Genomic DNA, 22,223 nt, shown 5'->3' on the forward strand with positions numbered 1-22,223 from the left:
TCACACTTTCAATTCTTAATTTAGAGAACTCTTTAAATCAGTAACATGTTGTCCTTGAGACCAGAGAGAACCAAGATCAAGTCTGTGGGTCTTCTGCTGCCTTTGCTTCAGAACATGTGTCAGAAAAGGGAAGTGACAGTAACGTGTAGGGAACATGTGTCTAATTATTAGCATCAAGCTGCCCACTGACAGGTGTTAGTATCCCACTCATTCACCCACTGAACATTTCACTGAGCACTCACACATTCCCCTTCAGAGCTCCATGCTAGGAACAGGCCAGTGAACAAGAATGCTGTGGACTCTGCCCTGTGAACAGCTCAGCTGACCATCAGTTAGGTTTGTTGTATAATCATGCCTGGAATATAGAGGTCAGGATGGTGTGGTGGATAGAGCCTCAGGGAATTTGAGTTCTGCTCTTGGCTCTGCTTGGACCCACCTTTTACCTGGAAAATGTCATGGTTTCATCATTTGGAGGCAGAGAATTGGCCTAAATCTGCAGTCCCCAACATTTTTGGCACCAGAAACTGGTTTCAGGGAAGACAACTTTTCCATGGACCAAGGTGGGGGGTGAAGGTGGTTTCAGGAGGATTCAAGTGCATTACATTCATTGTGCATTTTATTTCTATTCTTTCTTTCTTTATTTCTATTATTATTACATCAGTTCCACCTCAGATCTCCAGGCATTAGAACCCAGAAGTTGGAGCTCTCTGGCCTAAATCACTAGTTCTCAACCTGGCTACCCATTAGTCACCTGGGTAACTCTGAAAACTCCTGATGCCCATGATGGACTCCAGTGGAATGAAATCTTTATCTCTGGGGGAGGGGTCCAGGCATGAGTGTTTTTTTTTTTTTTTTTTTTTTTTAATGCTTTCTAAGTGATTTCAATGTGCAGCCAGGTTTACAGCTGCAGGACTAAGGATCTCTCAGGTTCTTTACATTTGTAAGATCCTGTAGGTCCATAATTTAACCCAATGTGAATTCAGTTCAAGTTTCAGATTCTGGCAGACTGTACCTCTCAGCACTTAACTTTGGACACTAGGCCCCCATCCTACTCCCAGCAAAGAACCCTTGATTGTTCCTTGTAGCTGGTCAATTACATGGTTTACACACTTTCTCCTCCTCTTCTTCTTTTCTCTGGCTATCCTGCCCTTTGAGAGATTCACCTTGCTCCAGTGTGGGCAGGAGTAATACAAGAAGATGAACATCGAATGAAGCCTCTTGCTGCTGATAAGCTACTCTAGACAAAGTCTGAGCAGGGTACAAGGATGAAACTTGAGGAAGTGAGGTTTGGGTATTATCCATGAACATCAGCGGTGCACCCTATTTTGGACTTCGCCTAAAACCTTATCAACACTATCCCTGCATCAGTAGAATAGTGGCCCCCAGAAAGATGTCTGCAACCTAAACTATAGGACCTATGGAAACAATACCTTACATGGCAAAAGGATGGAATGAAGCTAGCAACCTTGAGATGGGGAGGTTATCCTGGGTTATTGGGTGGACCCAGTGTGATGGCAAGGGTCCTAAGGGAGGTGAGCGTCAGGGCAGGAGATGTGAGGATGGAAGCAGAGACTGAAGTGGTGTGACTGCTGGCTGGAAGGGGGCTGAGCCAAAGAGCAGGCTGCCTCTACAACCTGGAAAAACAAGGCCACAGATTCTCCTCTAGCGCTTTCAGAAGTGAACGCAGCCCTGCCAACACCTGGATTTTAACCCTTTAAGATCCCATGTCAAACTTCGACCAAAAGCACTGTAAGCAAGTGAATCTGTTTTATTTTAGGTCACCAAATCTGTGATAATCAGTTACAGCAGCAACAGAAAAGGAATACAATCCCTCTCCAGACTGGCCCCTCCTCTGACTGAACTACTGGTGCCCCTGACCTGGTTTTTTCAGGAAACCTCAGTCAGCATCGTTCCAGCTCCCCTCGGCCCCAGCCCCCAGCAGACTGTGAAGCCAGGCAGAGTGGCCCTCCAGTGCCTCCTACATCCCTGACCCCTTAGACGCTCCTCAGGCCACTGCCCTCATCTGGCCCTTGACGCCTCCAGGGTAGATAACCTTATCTCAACTGATCTATTTGCCTCTCTCATGCCTCCTTACCACTCTGCACAAAACTAACAAGCAAAATTTATTTCTCAAGTGTAGTTCTGTTCACATTTTCCTCATTAATGGAAACTGTCTATTGCTACTGATTTTTTTTTTTAATTAAATGAATGAAAGCCCTCTGTTATGGGCTGACTTGTGTCACCCCCCCACCCCCAAATTCATATGTTGAAGTCCTAGACCCAGGACCTCAGAATGTGAGTATATTTGGAGACAGGGCCTTTAGAGAGATGATTAAGTTAACATGAGGCCATTATCCAACCTGACTGAATTTGGACACACGGAGAGACACCTTACATGTGTCTACACAGACAAAAGATCACGTGAGGACACAGCCAGAAGGCAAAGAGAGGCCTCAGAAGAAACCAACCCTGATGACACCTTGATATTGGATTTCTTATCTCCAGAAACAGGAGAAGATAAATTTGTTATTTAAGTCACCCAGTCTGTGGTATTTTGTTATGGCAGCTATAGCAAACTAAGACACTCTCTATGCACCCAATTTGTTATGAATATCACCAAGAATTTCCCTACATGTACTTCACAGTTCCAACCCAGGCAATCTCTGAAAACTTTTGACTCTGAGCCTCTCCTGATGCTGCTTCCACCAGCTGGTGTGCTCTCCCCATGTCCTCTCTGACAGATACAATTCTAATTGGGTGGGTCAGCAGAGGTCAGAGCTGGGAATCATAAGTCCAGGATTCTAGGCTCAACCTTGTGATTTACTAGTTGTGTGATGATGAGCAACCTGCTTATTAACTTCTCTAGGTCTCAGTTTTCTCATCCCTAAAATGTGTATAATGATCTCTTTGCAAATCACAGGCTGTAATAAGGTTCCAATGATATTACATATGAGAAAATTTTACACAGTTTAAAGTACTATATATATATGTAAATATATATATATATACACATATACATATAGTTACAATGTGTGTATGTGTGCAAAGTATACAAAAAGTGAAGTGAAGTGAAGTCGCTTAGTCGTGTCCAACTCTTTGTGACCCCATGGACTATAGCCTACCAGGCTTCTCCGTCCATCGGATTTTCCAGGCAAGGGTACTAGAGTGGGGTACCATAAAGCTATACTCAAAAGCTACTTCCTGCAACAAGCTTTCTCTGACCCTCTCAAGGCCACTTAAAAACTCTGAACTTTCACCATGTCTTTTATCTTCAACTTTGTACATTTTTGTTTGCAAAGACTTGTCTAGAGCATGTTTTATAGTCAAACAGATTCGGGTTTAGCTCTGTCATTTGTTCAGTGGCAGCACCCTGAGTAAGTTACTTCACTTTTCTGGAGTTTTGTTTTCCCCATCCATAAAACGGGTATTGTAATAAAACATTCTTCCCAGGGTTGAGGTGATGATTAATTGACAATGCATTTGAAATACCTGCACAGAAAATGTTCAAAAAATGCTAAGCCTGTCTACTTCCCACTTGATTCATTGAGAACTAAGACCCCATCTGTCCTTGCATACACACCACGCCCCCTGCCCCCCAGCCCTTCAGCAGTTAGCAGGGTCTGATCAAGTACCAGGGACACAATATTTATTGAATGAATGGGCAGGATGTGGTGAGACAAGGGCTTAGGCTATCGATGATATAGTGAGAAAGGTCCACTGAGCTGTAGGCAGAGCCTGTGAATGAGAAATTGTGGAATTTTTTTGTTCTTTGTTTTTTTTTAAAGAAACTAAACTTTTTATTTTATGTCTTAGGTCAGGATGTGCGCAGTATGTGAGATCTTAGTTCCCCAACCAGCAACTGCACTTGTGCCCCCTGCACTGGGAGCACAGAGTCTTAACCACTGGACTGCTGGGGAAGTCCCTGAATTCTTTAAATGTCAGTGATGCATGAGGGTGAAATCATGAAAGCCAAAGGGAGAAGGTACCCACACAGGTGGGCCAGACACAGTCCCATCAAACCACTGGCCCCTGTCTGTGAATGATTTAGGCCACCAGCTTCCTCCAGTCAAGAATGTGTTACTGCAAAACTTTGAGAAACTTTGTGCTTTGGTCAAGAGCCAAAATTCCACACAGCCAGTAATCTATAAAGTACAAAACAAGGCAAGATCTAATCAACTGTTAACCCCAAAGCTAGAGAGAAGCTCAGGAAAGCGAACAGTGTGAATAGAGTTGGGCCCCAAAGGTGAGCAGGATTTGCAAGGCTGGAGGATACAGACCAGTGTACCCCCAGGCATGGAGAGGGGATGGGTGGGGTGGGAAAAAGGGCTTGAGGAGGTGGATCCTTCTGAGGCAGTGGGTTCTTGGAATAGCTGAGCCCCTGCCTCCTCAAGGAGGGGCTATGTCTGCGCCTGAGGGCCACGGAGACTTACCATGCTGGAGTGCACTGTAGCCTGCTCGATGTACCTCGCGATGCCTGTGACAAAGGCATTCCTGTCCTCGAAGTTTGTGTCAAAGTTAGCCTGCAGGGATTAAAGGGCAGGAACACTTAGTGGCTGGAAAACAGGTTCAAGATGGCTGTGTGTCCAGGACATAAACTGCTGCCAGCCAATGCCCACGTTCTCTGGGGAAATCTATCTACACACCGCCCTCTCATCTTCCACTGAGAAATCCCACCCTGCATTCCACTGGGCAGAAGCTGGCCACAGACAGGGCCTGCATCTGCTTCCCATGGGTAATCAGGTTCACCCAGAGAGCCTCACAAGTGAAAACTTAAACTATACAAGCCTAAACAGCTGTTAAATGTGGAGATGTGTGATTTTTTTTTTTTTTAAAGAGAAGCAGACTCACAGATATAGAAGAAAAACTAGTGGTTTTTTTCTAGAAGGGGAAGAGCAAAATGGTGGGGTGGGAGGCACACACTTAGTGGGTGTAAGATAGGCTCAAGGTTGTATTGTATAACACTGGGAATATAGCCAATATTTTGCAATAGCTGTAAATGAAAAGTAACCTTTAAAAATTGCATTAAAAATTTAAAGATGCTTTTAAAGGTGAAGATACTAAAAAAAGGGGAAGGTATACACTGTTTTCATCTCGTTGTTGCAAAAATATTTGCCAGAGGGTGCAGATACGTCTGTACAAGAATAATAACTGCAGTAATTTTTTGTAATAAAAAAACTGGAAACCATCCAAATGTTCATTAACAGCAAAAGGCTAAATAAATAATAGCATATCCATACAATGGGCTTACAGGTACTATGTGCTGGTTAAAAATAGTATGCTAGCACTGGAGTACTGTCAGGAAAAATACCCATGATAAATTTTACGTTAAAAAAGTCAAATCGTAGAGGCTTTTACCATCCTTTTTTGGTAAAAAAAAAAAGTTATATATCTAAATGGTAAAAAGATGTGTGGATGTATATATGCATGTATATATAGACATAGTTTCAGGGAAATTTTTATTTGTTATATTTTGCTGTATTGCTTATAATAAAAAGATATCTACATAATTAAAAACTTACTGTGGGTTAGACAATGTGAATAAACCAACTTGATGAGTTGAACCTTCAGGCATGTGCTTAATAAATCAAGCCATTGCATTAAATTAGAAATATACTATGCATTTATTCTTAGTCTCATTTAGCAGTCCCAGAACTTTCAAAAGGTCAAATACAGCAAGAAAGCTAAAAATTTACAATTAACTTACTCTTCCTTAACACGGTGTACTTTCCCAGCACACTCAGACAAGGGGCTATTTGCAAGGCTGACTCCGGCTGCACCAATACCCTTTCCACCATGCCCGGTGGGATCACAGTTTTGAGCAACCTGATCAGTTTGTCACGAGCTTGCCTCTTTTGGGCAAAAGCAAACAACTGTGACCAGCTTCCCCGAGCCATTATGGGCTGTGGGGAGTTGAAGATCTCTTCTCACATACACGAAGAAAAAGTAATTACCCAGGCAGGCTCTAGGGGTTTTTTAATGGTGATATTTAATTCATGAGGTCAGAGCTGCCAAAACCTTGGTTGGTGCCACAGCAAGAATAGCCAGGAAGGTATTTGGGGTCAGAACAGACCAACAAGCCTTTCCCTGGGAAGAGAAATAGCGCTGGTATACGTTTACTAGCTAATCTATTTCTTACACTCAGCTCCACCACTGCACCAGGGACTCCATCAGTTTACGACCTTTCACCTTCTAGATTCAGGCAGCCCCCTTCCCTCTGCCTGCAAGACAAACCCTCTCAGGGGGTCCCCAGAATTCCTGAGCCCCTCATCCTGGTCCTGGTGCTCTGGGAGGACTTACCTGGTACATTATGGAGGAAGGCGGGGGCTCGATGCATGGCTGCTGGTCAGGGAGGGGCAGCTCTTCCAGCAGGTCCACGTTGGACAGGGCATCTTCCAGGGTGACGTGGGTGGTCATGGCTGCAGTTTCTGTTGTCCACGCTGAGGGGATGCAAGAGAAGGAAACGGAGAGTTTCAGGGGCCTCCACACATTTCTCCCAGGCCACCCCTGTCCAGGCTTCTTCCAGAGCATCCAGGGAGGTAAGTAACATGCGCTGAGACCACTTCCACTTGCTATTCAACCTGTGTGGGATATCTAAGGATATCCTTACAGTTTGTGTGTGTGTGTGTGTGTGTGTGTGTTAGTTGCTCTTTGTGACCCCATGGACTGAAGCTCATGGAGCTCCACTTCCACGGAATTCTAGAGGCAAGAGTACTGGAATGGGTGGCCACTCCTTTCTCCAGGGGATCTTCCTGACCCAGGGACCGAACCCAGGTCTCCCACATTGCAGACAGATTCTTTACTGTCTGAGCCACCAGGGAAGCCCTCTTTACATTTACAAAGTACTTTTTTATGTCTATTGCCTCGACTGAACCTCACACCACAATCCTCTCATGGCAGGCCGTATCACATCCACATAATCGATGGAAGACCAAGGCTCAGGGAAGTTACATGATGCCCATGCGACCACAGAGACCAGAAGCAAAGGACCTCAAGTCATGCCTGATGCTGAGACTTGGGTCAAAGTCAACCTCCAGTTTTTGCTATTCAAGGAGATATTTATCAGTTTTACTCTTCAATTCTTGCATAACACAAATATCCATTATCAAGAGTGCCAAAGATTATTGAAACCAGAGTTTGAAGTTAAGCTGGGAATCAGAGAATTCAGACTCCAGAGAATTTAACCTGGTTTGCAAAAACATTAGAGCCATTGTCTTCCTTGGCCTAGAAGTATGGTATTCTTTGTGAGCTACACCAAGCAAATAAGCCTGAGATGGACATTTCTGTGTCTCAAACCCTGGCAGAGTACAGCGGCTTTGAGGAGAACTTTGCCAGACACTGAAGTTGAAGAGGTTCTAAACAGCACTTACCTATAGCTAACTGCTATTTTAAGAACTCAGCACTTAGCAAACAGAAAACTCATTTTTTAAAGCATATGCAAAACATTAATAAAACATGATCATGATTTAGGGCATACAACAAGTTCTCACAAGTTCCCCCAAATATGACCTTCTAGAAGCCATATTCACTGACTACGTGCCAAAAAACTAGAAATCGATAACACAACTTATAGCAAAGAAAAAAACCCAAGCCTGTGAAAATTTGTAAAAACGCATCTCTCAGGTTATTCATAGCTACAGAGGAATTCAAATAGAAATTATAAAATATTTAGAACCAAAAGACAGAGAACATGAATAAATGTCTCGATGCATTTCACAGAAACTAAGAAAGCAGAATTGCATGAACTGAATTTTCTGCTCAAAAACCTAAAAATGGATAAAAATCAACTCAAAGAAATGAGAATGCAGGGATTACTAACTACAAAAGCAGAACTATATGAAGCAAAAAACAAAGAAAACAAAAACAACAGTAGACTAGGTGAACAAAAATCGAAAAAGTGAGTTTTATAAAAAGATGATGAAGAAGCCGCTGCTGCTAATCCTTTGTGTGCTAAGTCACTTCAGTCCTGACTCTTTGTGACCCCCATGGATTGTAGCCCGCCAGGCTCCTCTGTCCATGGGATTCTCCAGGCAAGAGTGCTGGAGTGAGTCGTCATTTCCAATCCCTTAGTACATCTGAATAAAGAAACTCTGGGAAGGCAGACTGTGCTCCTGAGAGCGCCCCTCCCCACCCCACCCCCAAGCCCAGAGAAGCCTGAGACCCGCATCAGGGCTGGAGTCTCAGTGTCAGAGGATCCGCCTTGCTCATTAGGAAATGAGAGACCAGGGTGGGAAAGGACCAGCGACAGCAGAGCTGGGCCAGGCTGTGACCGGCTGACACAGCTGCACAGTGCACCCACGCAGGCTGCCCCAGCGTCTTCCTAAGGCCTGGTCGGGAGGGCAGGTGGGGTTGAGCTGCTGAGTACTGCTTCACGCCTCACTGAGCTCTCAACTCACCTCCCTGTCACGTGCTCCAGCAACAGTGAAGGCCCCATCCAATGAGGGCGCAGGGAGCTCAGAAGTGACTTCCCCTCTGCCCTCAGCAGGCGCCTGGCCTCACGGGGGTGGGAGATCTCAGGCGCTCTCCACACCTATGCTTCTTCCTCCACTCTCTCTCTGCCCTGAATTCTAACTGCAGTCTTCAGTTCTACAGCCAAACCAACCATCTGCTAGTCCACAGAAAAGACTGTCTTCTTTCTTACATTAATGTGAGGTTCATTTTGCAGAATTTTTCGGGGTGTAATGATCTATATGACTTCTTATCTACATGATCTTCCCAGGTAGCACTAGTGGTAAAGAACCTGCCTGCCCAATGTAGGAGATTTAAGAGATGCGGGTTTCATCTCTGGGTTGAGAAGATTCCCCTGGAGGAGGACATGGCAACCCACTCCAGTATTCTTGCCTGGAGAATCCCTTGCAGGCTGCAGTCCATAGGGTCGCAAAGAGTCAGACACGACTAAAGCGGCTTAGCATGCAATGATCTATAAGCTTCAAAGCCCCAATAATTCTCTGCATTAATTCAAATAATAATAAAGCTAACATTTTAAGCCCTTCTCTGTGTCACTCTGCCAAGCACTTGACTATTTTAATCTTGCATCAACCCTATAAAGGGCTAATGCAAGTATAATACTATGATTATTCCCATTTTACAGATGAGCAAACAGAAGCTCAGAATTTAGATAATATTAAAAGGTCAAGTGCTGGCAAGTGGTGGAGCTGGGCTTGGAACCTAGGTTTGTCTTACATAAGAAAAGCCTAGATGGGTGGGATGGGGGGTTGTGAGAGGGAGGTTGAAGAGGGAGAAGATACATGTAAATATACGTCTGATTCGCTTCGTTGTACAGCAGAAACTAACACAACATTTGTAAAGCAACCATATCTCAATTAAAAAAAAGAGAGAGAGGCCTCAGTTCAGTTCAGTTCAGTTGCTCGGTTGTGTCCCACTCTCTGTGACCCCAAAAAAAGGCCTAGAAGCAGCTATTTATCTATGACTGCCAATGCTGTGTCAAAGGACCAACTTGAGGCAGCTTCCACTGGCCAAAGAGGGGGCAATCTGAGGACCAATTTGCACAACTCAACGGACTTGAAACAATACAAATAGATGTGAATCTATAAGATTGTAAAGACACTTAATAAAAACTTGGTTTTGTGCCTCTGTTACTGTTGGACGATGCCTGTGAATGAACTTTCATGTTGAAAATCAATGAATAAAAGGAAAGAGTTTGCAAACACTGAGCCATTCTTTCCTGTACCAACTGCATCACTGGATCACTAAATTGTAGAAGAGATGGCTGCTTCTCTATTTATAAAGGTATTTCTTTTTTCCCCAGAAAGATTCACAGAATTAAAATATCCCTAGTTTTCAACACCTAATGAACAAATGGACATAGGCTCTGATCATCAACCACTGCTTACATCACTACATGAGGGACAACCAGGTGTTCTGTGCCTCCTGAGGAGAAACACACTACCACCTCAGGAAGAGTGCTGAATCCAAAACACTTGAATCTAATCAAGCTTTGGATATCATCAGACAAGAAAGACAGAGGACAGAACACGTTAAAACACCACAGCAATGCAATTAGTAAAAGACAATCTATGAGAAAGTCTGCTGGACACATAACTCGGTACCTTTAATAAATAAAAGTGCAAGGGGAAAAAAAGATGGAGGTGGAAGTTACAGATGATAAAAGATTTAGACTATCACATGTGTTTACCTTATTTGGTTCTTATTTCAAACAAACCTTCATAAAGATGAAACTGTAACATAAATTCAAAAATGGGAAAATTTCTCTCGTAGTCACTGACTTGATTATTTGACAATATTAAGGAAATAGTGCTATTAATTTTTTGATATGACAGTAATATTGAAGCTATGTTTTAAAAGAGTCCTTGTCTTTAACAAGTACCTACTAAAATATGGATAAAAGGATACAGGGGTTTGCTTCCAAATAATACTAGATGGGGAATGAGTGAAATAGATAAAACAAACACAGCTATGAGTTAACTGTCAATGCTGTGTGATGCTAACAGAAAGGGATTTATGATAATTTTTCTATTCAATTTTAAATACATTAGAAAATTTCCATAAAAACTCCCAGCTCAGTGTATACACTCCCAGTTCTGATCTATCTTCCCTTACTGCATCTTCCCTGACTCCTACTTGCCATGATCTCTGCCTTCTCCTTCTTCCTATAAACTGGGTTTCTTCTAGGCTTTGAGATTCCAGAATACTCATTTACAAGAATAACCCTTAAGATTTTCCCCTTTAACACAGTAAAACGCCCATCCTTCCCTTGAAAGAGAATCAATAAGTGAATGGCCTACAGAGCCAGTAAATTAGGAATCTTTATTTCCGTCATAAATTCAGTTTCTCTAATGCATTTTTCTGTTTGTTTGTAGATCATTCACTGCCTAAGGGAGAAGGAAATCAGATATTTCTAACCCAAGTGCTGGAGGTCACTGCCAACTCTACATCAATCAGAAAGAAAAAACATTGTGGAAATTTTAACTGAGGTATACATATAAGTACTTCTTTCCCAGCCCAAGTGTCCTGCCTTTTACACAATCTTCCAAAGGAGAAGAATTCTTAACATTCAGTCCATGACCATGTGGCCATTTTGTCACTTTGGAAAAGAAATTAATAAAACTTTGAAAAATTAACACTGTTCTGGGAGCAACGTTTACCAGACACAGCTGCAAGCTGCAACATGGGGCATTCATGGCAGATTGAAATTCAGTGTCTTCATAATAAACTTAAACTCAGCAGCCTGGTTTCACTGAGAAGTAATAACATTGGACTCCCAGGCAATCTGGTTCTGAGAAGGGTTTACAGCCCCCCACCCCCGTGTTGCCAAGATGACTGATAGATTCTGAGCAAAAAGGGGTGCACTCCACAGATGCAGGATGGGTACTAGGAGAGCCTGGCTTTGGGACTGCAGGTTGATGCATTCTAAACAAAAGATCTGCATTGTCATTTTCTGTCTGACTTTCTAGAAGGAAAAGGAAAAAAGTCATAATTTTTAATGACCTGGAAAACTAGGCTAAGTATGGTGGGTAAGCTCGAGCTCTGGATTCAAAATCTGTCATCTGTCACTTCCTAGCTGCATAACCATTAAGTATGTTACATAACCTCTCTGAACCTCCCTTTCCTTATCTGAAAAAAGGTGATGATTAATAATAGTCCTGGTCCTCAGTGACTTATTGTGAGCATTATATAACATCACAGCACGTGGAATGCTCAGCCCAACAGCAGGCACACAGCAAGCACTGGAGAAATGTTAGCTAGTTGAATGGCTTCTTTTTAAGGGAGCGAATGGATGAATTAAGCTTTGCAAAAACACTTCTACAAAAAAAAAAAATAAAGGCATTATAATTATCACTAATTCTCAACTCTTCAGATCTTCCATGTTGATTTCCTCAAGCACAATTCCTCTGCAGGTTCCAGGGGACAGGTGTTATTTCTGCTGTTTTTCTAGGGAGGACACAATGTTGCTGAGAAGTAAAAACATTCATTCATGGTCACATGGTCACTAGTGGCCCAGTCAGGGCAGAAACAGCATATCTTGACCCCCAGTTCTATGCCCTTTCTTCTAGACCATTCCTACTTTTGAATTTTTTTTGAAAGGTACTAAGCACTTTATTATTATTTTTTTTAATCTGACTGCCTTTCCTTCTTCAAGAAGAACAAGACTCTGCCAAACTAGAAAGATTAGGTAACTGTCACTTTTGGGTTTAATGACGGGCCAAGAAATATTTTCTCTATGTGTAAATCTCCCCAGCTAGAAAGCAACTAAAATAAATTTTAAAAAAGTTAAAAAATACATCCATATGTATATTTTTTCTGCAAATAAAAAATACATAAATAAACAATAAAAATAAATAAAAGGCAGGCTGAGACTGAGTAGCAATTGATTGATCAAGGAAAAAAATCCAAAGAAGTAATTCAGAAGGTGACCTGCTTTTCCATCATGTGTATGTGCTAGTATGTCTGGAGATTGTGAGGGACACACGTTTGCTGTGACAGGACGTGGCTCCTCAGGTCACAGGGTTCTCCCAGCAGCTGACACCCTCTCACACATTAAAGGCAGCTTCTTTTCAGGTGTGGGTACCATGCAGGGACACGTAACTTGGGCACATCTTACAGGACTTCCATAGGGTGTGTCCACATGGACCAGGGAGCTGATTCTGAGAAGACTGGAAATGAAGAGTTTTACAGGAACACTCCACTTATTGGTCAGATCTTGTGGCTCCAAACCCCACAGATGTGACTCGGTGCTACCTTTAGAACATGACTTGGACCAATCCACAACACGCAGCCACAGGTAAGGAGCCAGCCACACAGTGGAGGGTAGAGAGGAGAGACAGAGCTATACAGGGGGGGACAGAAGAACCGCACAGGCACAGGGGTCTGGGCCATGGAGTGTAAGGGGAAAAACTCCACACATTTCAGCAGGCTGCAAAAGTACCACCAATATCACGGTGCCCAAGAGTACTCAACAAATACCTTACACACTGCCAGAATAAGGAAATGGTTACCTCCTTAAGAATTTCTGACTCCCCGGCCATGCTACCTGAATCTACTTTCTCTCGTGGTCCTTACAGACTCCAGTGTGTTCCATGTTTTTTTAAAATTAAAAAAGATATTATTAAAAATCTATTTATTTATTTGCCTGTACTGGGTCTTAGTTGCATCATGCGGGATTGTCAATCTTTGCTGCGGCATGCAGGTTCTTTAGTTGTGGCATGTGGGATCTAGTTCCCTGACCAGGGATCGAATGTGGGCACCCTGTATTGGGAGCACACAGTCTTAGCCACTGGACCACCAGGGAAGTCCCAATGTGCTCCTTCTTTAAAGTTCTATTTCACAACTTACCATGTGTTCTCTCCTGCCCTAAATGATACGCTCCTTGAGGACAGGAGCTGTGTCTCACACCCACGAACTAGCACAATGCCATGCACACAACTGCAGCTAGAAATCAAGATTTTTTTCAATGAATGGATGTCCCAAAACATCAACAGAGGCATTACGATGTCCAAGATACCAGGTTTTTAAAAGTGGGGCAGGTGACAAGGAATATAAGTAGTAAGAAAGTCCTTTATATTTCAAAAAGAACTTCATTGAAATTATTCACATATTTAATACCTGAGCAAGTAAAGTGATAACTTGCAATATTCTGTGAACAGTTATCTATGAACTGAAATCTCCTTCCTCTATAACCGCAGGTTCTGATTTTACTTATCCTTCAAGATCTCTCGCCTCTATGACGTGATTGCTTTTTCCCTGGAACTCCCAAAGCTTATCAGCACAAAGTTGGGGAGGATATGAAATCGGAAGGAACCCTCATACATAGCTGGTAGGAATATAAAATAGTGCAGCCATCTTGGAATACAGTTTGGCAGTTCCTGGAATTTTAAAATACAGAGTGACCGTATGACCCAGTGGTAGGTATATTAGTAGTACCTACCTCTCTTCCCACACTTTCTGCCTCAGAAGGTTTCCGAGTACTAGTACTTCCTCTTCCCACACCAGGGCAAATGTTGCTCATTGACTACAGCTCTATTTCTCAATGAGTTCACAGGAAGCCTCCATATACTTTTCATGAAAGACAAACCTCCAAGTGACAACTAGCACTCAATCTGAGTTTGTCTGTGAAGTAAAACGCGTGTGCCCTCCACCCCAGAGCAGAATGACGCTTGCATGTTCAAGCTCCCTGAGGCCACAGACCACTTCTCACATATCACTGAAAATCTCAGAGACCTTAGCAGGATGGCAAGGGGATAGGAGGCATGGAGGACATACTGGATGAAAGAAGGCATGAACACGCCTGAATTCCCCAACAACACAGGAGGAACGTGATGGCTTAGCCTGTCTTTATTTCTAGCTTTCCTGTCCCTTCTCCTTTGCTATTAATAACATAATTTACATCAACATGGAATATGCAATCATATCCTATTTGCTTAGTAGTTTTTTCTAAATAGGCTTTTTGTTTCAATTTTATAAATATATTTTAGAAGGAAACTTTATATCATGATCACTAATAGAGAACTAGTATCACCTGCCATAAACAGAGGGAGGGCACATATGTATACCTATGGCTGATTCATGTTGATGTATTGCAGAAAACAATACAATATTGTAAAGCAATTATCCTCCAATTAAAAATAAATAAATTTTAAACAAAATTAAAATAGAAAATAAAGAACACTGAAAACAAACACAGGTCTGAGTATCACATGAAAATCATCTCACACCCACCACTGATAAATCCATTTGAATGCAGAGTTCCAACATATAGCTAGGAGAGATAAGAAAGCCTTCCTCAGTGATCAATGCAAAGAAATAGAGGAAAACAACAGAATGGGAAAGACTAGAGATCTCTTCAAGAAAATTAGAGATACCAAGGGGATATTTCATGCAAAGATGGGCACAATAAACGACAGAAACGGTATGGACCTAACAGAGCAGAAGATATTAAGAAGAGGTGGCAAGAATACACAGAACTATATAAAAAAGATCGTCACGACCCAGATAATCATAATGGTGTGATCACTCACTTAGAGCCAAACATCCTGGAATGCAAAGTCAAATGGGCCTTAGGAAGCATCACTATGAACAAAGCTAGTGGAGGCGATGGAATTCCAGTTGAGCTATTTTAAATCCTGAAAGATGATGCTGTGAAAGTGCTGCACTCCATATGCCAGCAAATTTGGAAAACTCAGCAATGGCCACAGGACTGGAAGAGTTTTCATTTCAGTTTTCATTCCAATCCCCAAAAAAGGCAATGCCAAAGAATGCTCAAACTACTGCACAATTGCACTCATATGGATGGAGGAGCCTGGTGCGCTGCAGCCCATGGGGTCGCTAAGAGTCAGATACGACTGAGCGACTTCACTTTCACTTTTCATGCACTGGAGAAGGAATTGGCAACCGACTCCATGTTCTTGCCTGGAGAATCCCAGGGATGGGGGACCCTGGTGGGCTGCCATCTATGGGGTCACACAGAGTTGGACAGGACTGAAGTGACTTAGCAGCAGCAGCAGCAGCAGCACATGCTAGTAAAGTAATGCTCAAAATTCTCCAAGTCAGGCTTCAACAGTATGTGAACCGTGAACTTCCAGATGTTCAAGCTGGATTTAGAAAAGGCAGAGGAACCAGAGATCAAATTGCCAACATCTGCTGGGTCATCAAAAAAGCAAGAGAGTTCCAGAAAAAACATCTATTTCTGCTTTATTGACTACGCCAAAGCCTTTGACTGTGTGGATCATAACAAACTCTGGAAAATCCTTAACGAGATGGGAATACCAGACCATCTGACCTGCATCCTGAAAAGTCTGTATGCAGGTTTTTCAGGATGCAGGTCAAGAAGCAACAGTTAGACCTGGACATGGAACAACAGACTGGTTCCAAATTTGGAAAGGAGTATGTCAAGGCTGTATATTGTCACCCTTCTTATTTAACTTATATGCAGAGTACATCATGTGAAATGCTGGGCTGGATGAAGCACAAGCTGGAATCGAGATTGCCGGGAGAAATATCAATAACCTCAGATATGCAGATAACACCACCCTTATGGCAGAAAGTGAAGAACTAAAGAGCCTCTTGATCAAAGTGAAAGAGGACAGTGAAAAAGTTGGCTTAAAATTCAACATTCAGAAAACTAAGGTCATGGTATCCGGTCCCATCACTTTATGGCAAATAGATGGGGAAACAATGGATATAGTGACAGACTTTATTTTCTTGGGCTCCAAAATTACTGCAAATGGTGACTGCAGCCATGAAATTAAAAGACACTTGCTTCTTGGAAGAAAAGTTATGACCAACCTAGACAGCATATTTAAAAGCAGAGACATTCCCGACAAAGGTCCATGTATTGAAAGCTATGGTTTTTCCAGTAGTCATGTATGGATGTGAGTTGGGCTATAAAGAATTGAGTGCCAAATTGAGTGCCTCTGAGTGCCAAAGAATTGATGCTTTTAAACTGTGGTGTTGGAGAAGAGTCTTGAGAGTCCCTTGGACTGCAAGGAGATCCAACCAGTCTATCCTAAAGGAAATCAGTCCTGAATATTCATTGGAAGGACTGATGCTGAAGCTGAAACTTCAATACTTTGGCCACCTGATGCGAAGAACCTACTCATTGGAAAAGACCCTGATGCTGGGAAAGATTGAAGGCGGGAGGAGAAGGGGACGACAGAGGATGAGGTGGTTGGATGGCATCACTGACTCGATGGACATGAGTTGGAGTTTGAGTTGGTGATGGACAGGGAGGCCTGGCATGCTGCAGTCCATTGGGTCGCAAAGAGTGGGACAAGACTGAGTGATGAACTGAACTGAACCCCCGTTGATATGATCACTAGAGGTGGTTTAGTGTTGTGGTGAACCAGAGTCCTGACTCTATCACTCCCTAACTGTGTGGCCTTAGGAAAATGGCATAATGGTTCTGAGCCTCACTTGCCTCATTTTTGATATGAGGAATAATATGAGTAGTTCCTATTTCATATACTTTGAAAACTAAATAAGTTAATCCATGCAAACAGCTCAGTAGGTAGGAAGTATACCATAAAAGTTAGTGCCCCAACAAAACCAAATCTAGCAACATATAAAAAGGATTATACACCAAGACCAAATGAAATTTACTGCAGAATCTAAGATTGGTTTGCCATTAATATCCAAAAGTCAATGAATGTGATAAGCCATCCCCATGGAATAAAGGATAAATCCCACAGGATCATCTCAACACATGCAGAAAAAGCATTTCACAAAATTCACACTGCTTCATGATAAAAACACTCAACCAACTACAAACAGAAGAGAAATTTTTCAGCCTAATAAAGGGCAGCTATAGAAACACCCACAGCCAACATCAGACTTAATGATGAAAGACAAAATGCTTTCTCCCTAGGATTAGGAAGAAGGCAAAGAGATTTGCTTTCTCCATTTCTATTCAACATTGTGCTGGAGGTTCTAGCCTGGATATTAGAACCATTAAGAAAGACAATTAAATAAGTGATATCCACATTAGAAAGGAAGACATAAAACTATCTCTATGACATGGCTGTATATGCAGAAAATCCTTTAAAAGCCCACTAGAAAATTACTAGAATGAATAAACATGTCCAGCAAGATTGCAGGATATGAGATTAACATATGGAAATCAATTGTATCTCTATACATTAGCAATGCTCAATGTAAAAATGAAATTAGGAAAACAGCTCTATTTACAATAGTATGAAAAGTAATAAGACATTTAGGAATAAATTTAGTAAAAAGAATTGTAAAATCTATACTCTGAAAACTATAAAACACTGTAGGAAAGCTAAAGAAAGGTCACATAAATGAGGGGCTTCCCAGGTGGCACAGTGTAAAGAACCTGCCTGCCAGTGCAGAAGATGCAAGAGACATGGGTTCAATCCCTGGTTTGGGAAGATCCCTGGAGTAGGAAAATGGCAGCCCACTCCAGTATTCTTGCCTGAAGAATGCCATGGACAGAGGGGCCTGGAGGGCTATAGTCCATGGGGTCACGAAGAGTCAGACATGACTGAGCACAAGGCACATGCACACATACATGAGGTGCATTTTCATAGGCTGGAAGATTTACTGTTAAAATGGCAATGCTTCCCAAGCTGATACGGATCTAACACGATCTCTATCCAAATCCCAGCTGGCTGCTGTGCAGAAATTGACAAGTTGTTCCTAAAATTCACATGGAAATTCAAGGGACTGTTTAGAATAGCCAAAACAATCTCAAAAGAGAACAGGACTGGAGGATATACACTTCTTGATTTAAAAACTTACTACAAAGCTACAGTAGTCAAACAGTGAGGAATAAGGACAGACATATAGATCAATGGAAAGAACTGAGAATCCAAAGATAAAGTATCACATTTACATTCAATTGATTTTTGACAAGGGTTCCAAGGTAATGCAATGGGGAAAAAAATTCTCTTTTCAGCAAATGGTTCTGGGATGGCTGGACACCACATTCAAAAGAATGAAGTTTAACCTCTATCTCACACCATATAACAGATTAACTCAAAATGGATCAAAGACATGAACCTGACAGCTAAAACTCTTATAGAAAAAAAGAAGTAAACCTTTGGAACCATGAAATATGTAATGACACCAAAAGCATAAGCAATGAAATAGAAAATAGGCAAAACTATGCATCATCAAAATTAAATGAAAACTTGTACTTCAGAGGACATTATCACATTATCAAGAAAGTAAAAAGACAATCCACAGAATGGGAGAAAATATTTGGAAATCATATATCTGCTAGGCATGTAGAATATATAAAGAACTCTTAAAATTCAATAAATAAAAAGACAATTCAATTTTCAAATGGGCAAAAGATCTGAACAGACTTTTCTCCAAAGAAGATATACAAATGGGCAATAATCACATAAAAAGATAATTATTATTCTTAGTCCTCAGGAATATGCAAATCAAAATCACAATGAGATATCATTTCATATCCATTAGAATAGCTATAATAAAAAAGACTGGTAAGTACAAGTGTTAGTGAAGGTGTGAGATTGGAGCCCCCAATCATTGCTGGTAGGAATGTAAAAGAGTGCAGCCCCTTTGGAAAACTGTGAGGCAGTTCCTCACAGTTTAAAATGCAGAGTTACCATAAGACCCAGCAGCTGCACTTCTAGGAAAATCCTAAAAGAAATATACTCACAAAAAAACTTGTACATGAATGTTCATAGTAGCATTATTCATAATAGCTTAAAAGTAGAAACAACTCAAATGTCCATCAAATGATGAATGAATAAATACAATATGGAACATTCATACTATGGAATATTATTCAGCCACAAAAAGTAATGAATTATGGATACATGCTACATCATAGATGAACTTTGAAAATATTATACTGAAAGAAGCGCAATATGTTTTTTAAAGGAAATATCCAGAATAGGTAAATCTACACAGAAATAAGGTAGATTAGTAATTGCCTAGATTTGGGGTAGATACTGGGGAAAATAGGTGGCATTGCTAAAAGGGTATGATGTTTCTTTCTGGGGTGATGAAAATGTTATAAAAATTCATCCTGATGAAGATGGCACAACTTTGTGAATTTACTAAAACCACTGAACTGTATGCTCTAAATGAGTGAATTGTACAGTATGTGAACCATAACTCAATAAAGCTGTTACCAAAAAATGTTAGAATTTGTATGACCACTTTTGGAGACCTTAGGGTATATATAATACAAGCAGGAGGGGGACAAAGAGAGCTGGAGCGGGAGCTTGGGGAGTCTGGGGAGTATGCTGACCTTACATGCATGAATGAAAATGAACATGAGAGAAAAGGACAGCAAGAGACATAGCCACACCGACCCAGGGGGAGCCCCTGGACTGCGGGGTGAGCAGAATACCATGAGGCAGGGACCAAACCAGGCCCTCCTCTGCCTGTTTCTGTGGCCAGGGCCTGGGACTGTCCTGCCGAGAAGGAGAGACTCCTCAGACACAAAAATCTGTGGGTGGGGTGACAGGCTTTGAGATTTAGAATGAGGACAAGTCTCCTACCTGAGCTCTCTCTTTCTACTATGAGGACACTGAGGTCAAGAGATGAGATGACTTGGGCAGGGTCCCTTGTGTAGTTAGGGGTTGAGCTGGGCCAACATTGCAACTTCCTGGGAGACTGAGGGGAACCTGGTGTGACAGTGCTATAAATGAAAAAGAGGAATATTAGACAGAAGGAAGGAAGGGAGGGAGAGAACCAGGGAGGAAGAATTCTAATTCTGCAATAAAAGAAAACTCTATGTAAGAAAGGAAATACAATCAAAGGACATACCGTGGCTCTCTAGGGGTCATCATTTACAAGTCTTCATAATGCAGATGCTTTAAACATAATTTAGGTTAAAACAGAGCTCTTACTATATTGTAAGATGTGGGCAGGAGAGGGAGGAGGATGGTGTCAGAAAGTGAACTCTTCATCCATCACAGCAGGAAGTGAAGAGACGGTGCGTAGCACAGATAAATCAAGAAACGGCAGCAGAAGCGTATCATTTAGAGATCTGGAGGCAAGTACTGGAAGAAACGGTGAGTTAAAGGCAGCAGCCCTCTACGGGAGGTGGGCACTGGATGCTTGTTTTTCACTGTGAGTCTTTCAATACTATTTGATTCTTTCAAGCATGTCTATGTATGGCTTTGATCAAAATTTAAAAATTTATTTAAAAGACAACAACCCAAGGCTTCCTTGCTGGCAGTCAGACAGTTGGCTCAGTCCACAGCACTGTCTCAGGCAGCCTCTGCTAAGCAAGTCCCTCCCTGTGGACTTCGGGGCTCAGAAGCCCCATCCCCTGCAGCTTCTCTCACACAGGAGACCTGAGCTCAGAGCAGAGAAGTCCAGGTCAGCCTCGACTTGGGTCTCTGGAGAAGGCCTACCCCTTTCTCTGTTTACAGCAAAGGAAAACATGCTGGTGAGGCTACAGGGCTTGTCACCGTATTTGCCGTTTCACTCAGCTTCTTCCTGTGTTGCCAGGGGTGAGGAGGCCTTTCTGTTGACAACCCACCCAGGCAGATCTCACCCTCTTGGGAGTGGCAGTCTTGCCACCAAAGGCAGCTTGCTGATTTGCTCCTGCTGGGACAGGACACCATGGCGGGGGCAGGCGGGGCACCAGTGTGACTTGTATCGGAGGAGAGGGGAGCTGCCTCTCAGAGGCACCTGCTGAAACTCAGAAAGGGAAGCCACCACATCTGCTGTGGAAACAAAGAGCGAGACTTTTGTTCAGTCACCAGCTTGGAGCATGGAAACCTCAGTTTTGTGGATGTGAAGTTGCAATTTGAATGTGGCTCAGCCTGAAGACTGACATCGGCCCCTGAACCTTTGCCTCACTCTAAAAGGGCAATTTCCCCGCGCGTAAAATATGGAGGTTGGTCTTGTAGTGGTTCTCAACCACGATGGCAAAACCTCTGTTGTGAAGGTTATTGCAGCAACTTGTCCTAATAAGAGTTTAAGAAATGAGGCTGGCACAACAAGCTGCTTTTTATGATATGTAAGGGAGGGGTCAAAGTCCTCTCATGGAATCATTGCTTAAATGTTCATCTTTTTTCTTGAGTGGAAGAAAATAGTGCTAGAGCTGGGAGGGGGACTGGCTGCTGGGTGTGACGTACTGTATGTTGACACTGTTCATCAAATGCACTGAGGAAAAAATGAAAGCAAACCCCAAAACAATTAGATAGGAATCACTGAACTTGAACCTCTGTCAGGGTCATTCCAACTCAAAAGCAAATGACCGTGACTATAAATAGGACACTCCATCCAAAGGGAGTCCTTCAAGACCACGCACGCTTCCCAACACGGCCTATCTTCTGTGGCCTGAGTATGCAGGGTGCCATAAACCGGCCCATGGACATTCTTGCCTCATGCCTTTGTCAAGCTCTCTCCACTCCCTAGTGAACTGTCTTCTCTCCTTCTCATATCCTACCCTTGATCAGTGTCAAGACCCAATTTAAGACAGGCTCCTCCATGAAGGTCTGACCAACTGAACCATCACAAGCTTCACTTCTTGGATTCCCAAAGCACTCACAGTCTGGAGTCCATAATTTCCTATTGCATTATAAACTGCTTTATATTTTACTAATTCTCTGAATCACCAAAAATGACAAGACAAGGATTAACTGTCATCTTATGCAGGGGCTGACCCATAGCAACTAGCACAAAGCTGGGCACATCCTAGGTATTACTTGCTTAACTAACACTTCATGAACAATTTGCTGAATGCAAGAGCCAATGGTCAACAATCAAAGTCTTCTTTAAAAAAAAAAAACACACAA

At 42.3% G+C, this 22,223-nt stretch overlaps 1 protein-coding gene across 4 annotated transcripts in view; it reads right to left on the reverse strand.

Moving 5' to 3' along the window:
- The window catches only part of CYFIP2 (cytoplasmic FMR1 interacting protein 2), a 135,101-nt gene that overhangs the window by 107,777 nt on the left and 5,101 nt on the right, over window positions 1-22,223 (reverse strand). Inside the window, exons 1-3 of one of the 4 annotated variants that reach the window (XM_025292334.3) lie at window positions 19,971-20,089; window positions 6,298-6,437; window positions 4,431-4,520 (exon numbers count right to left, since the gene is read on the reverse strand). In XM_025292334.3, coding sequence (XP_025148119.1) covers window positions 4,431-4,520; window positions 6,298-6,414 — 207 coding nt within the window. In that variant the 5' untranslated portion in view covers window positions 6,415-6,437; window positions 19,971-20,089. Of the gene's footprint in view, window positions 1-4,430; window positions 4,521-6,297; window positions 6,438-18,034; window positions 18,126-19,970; window positions 20,090-20,974; window positions 22,114-22,223 lie in introns of those variants that run through there. The other 3 variants (XM_025292336.3, XM_044947391.2, XM_025292335.3) reach the window with 3 other exon arrangements.

This window comes from Bubalus bubalis, chromosome 9 (genome assembly GCF_019923935.1).
Source record: "Bubalus bubalis isolate 160015118507 breed Murrah chromosome 9, NDDB_SH_1, whole genome shotgun sequence".
Lineage (NCBI taxonomy): Eukaryota > Metazoa > Chordata > Mammalia > Artiodactyla > Bovidae > Bubalus > Bubalus bubalis.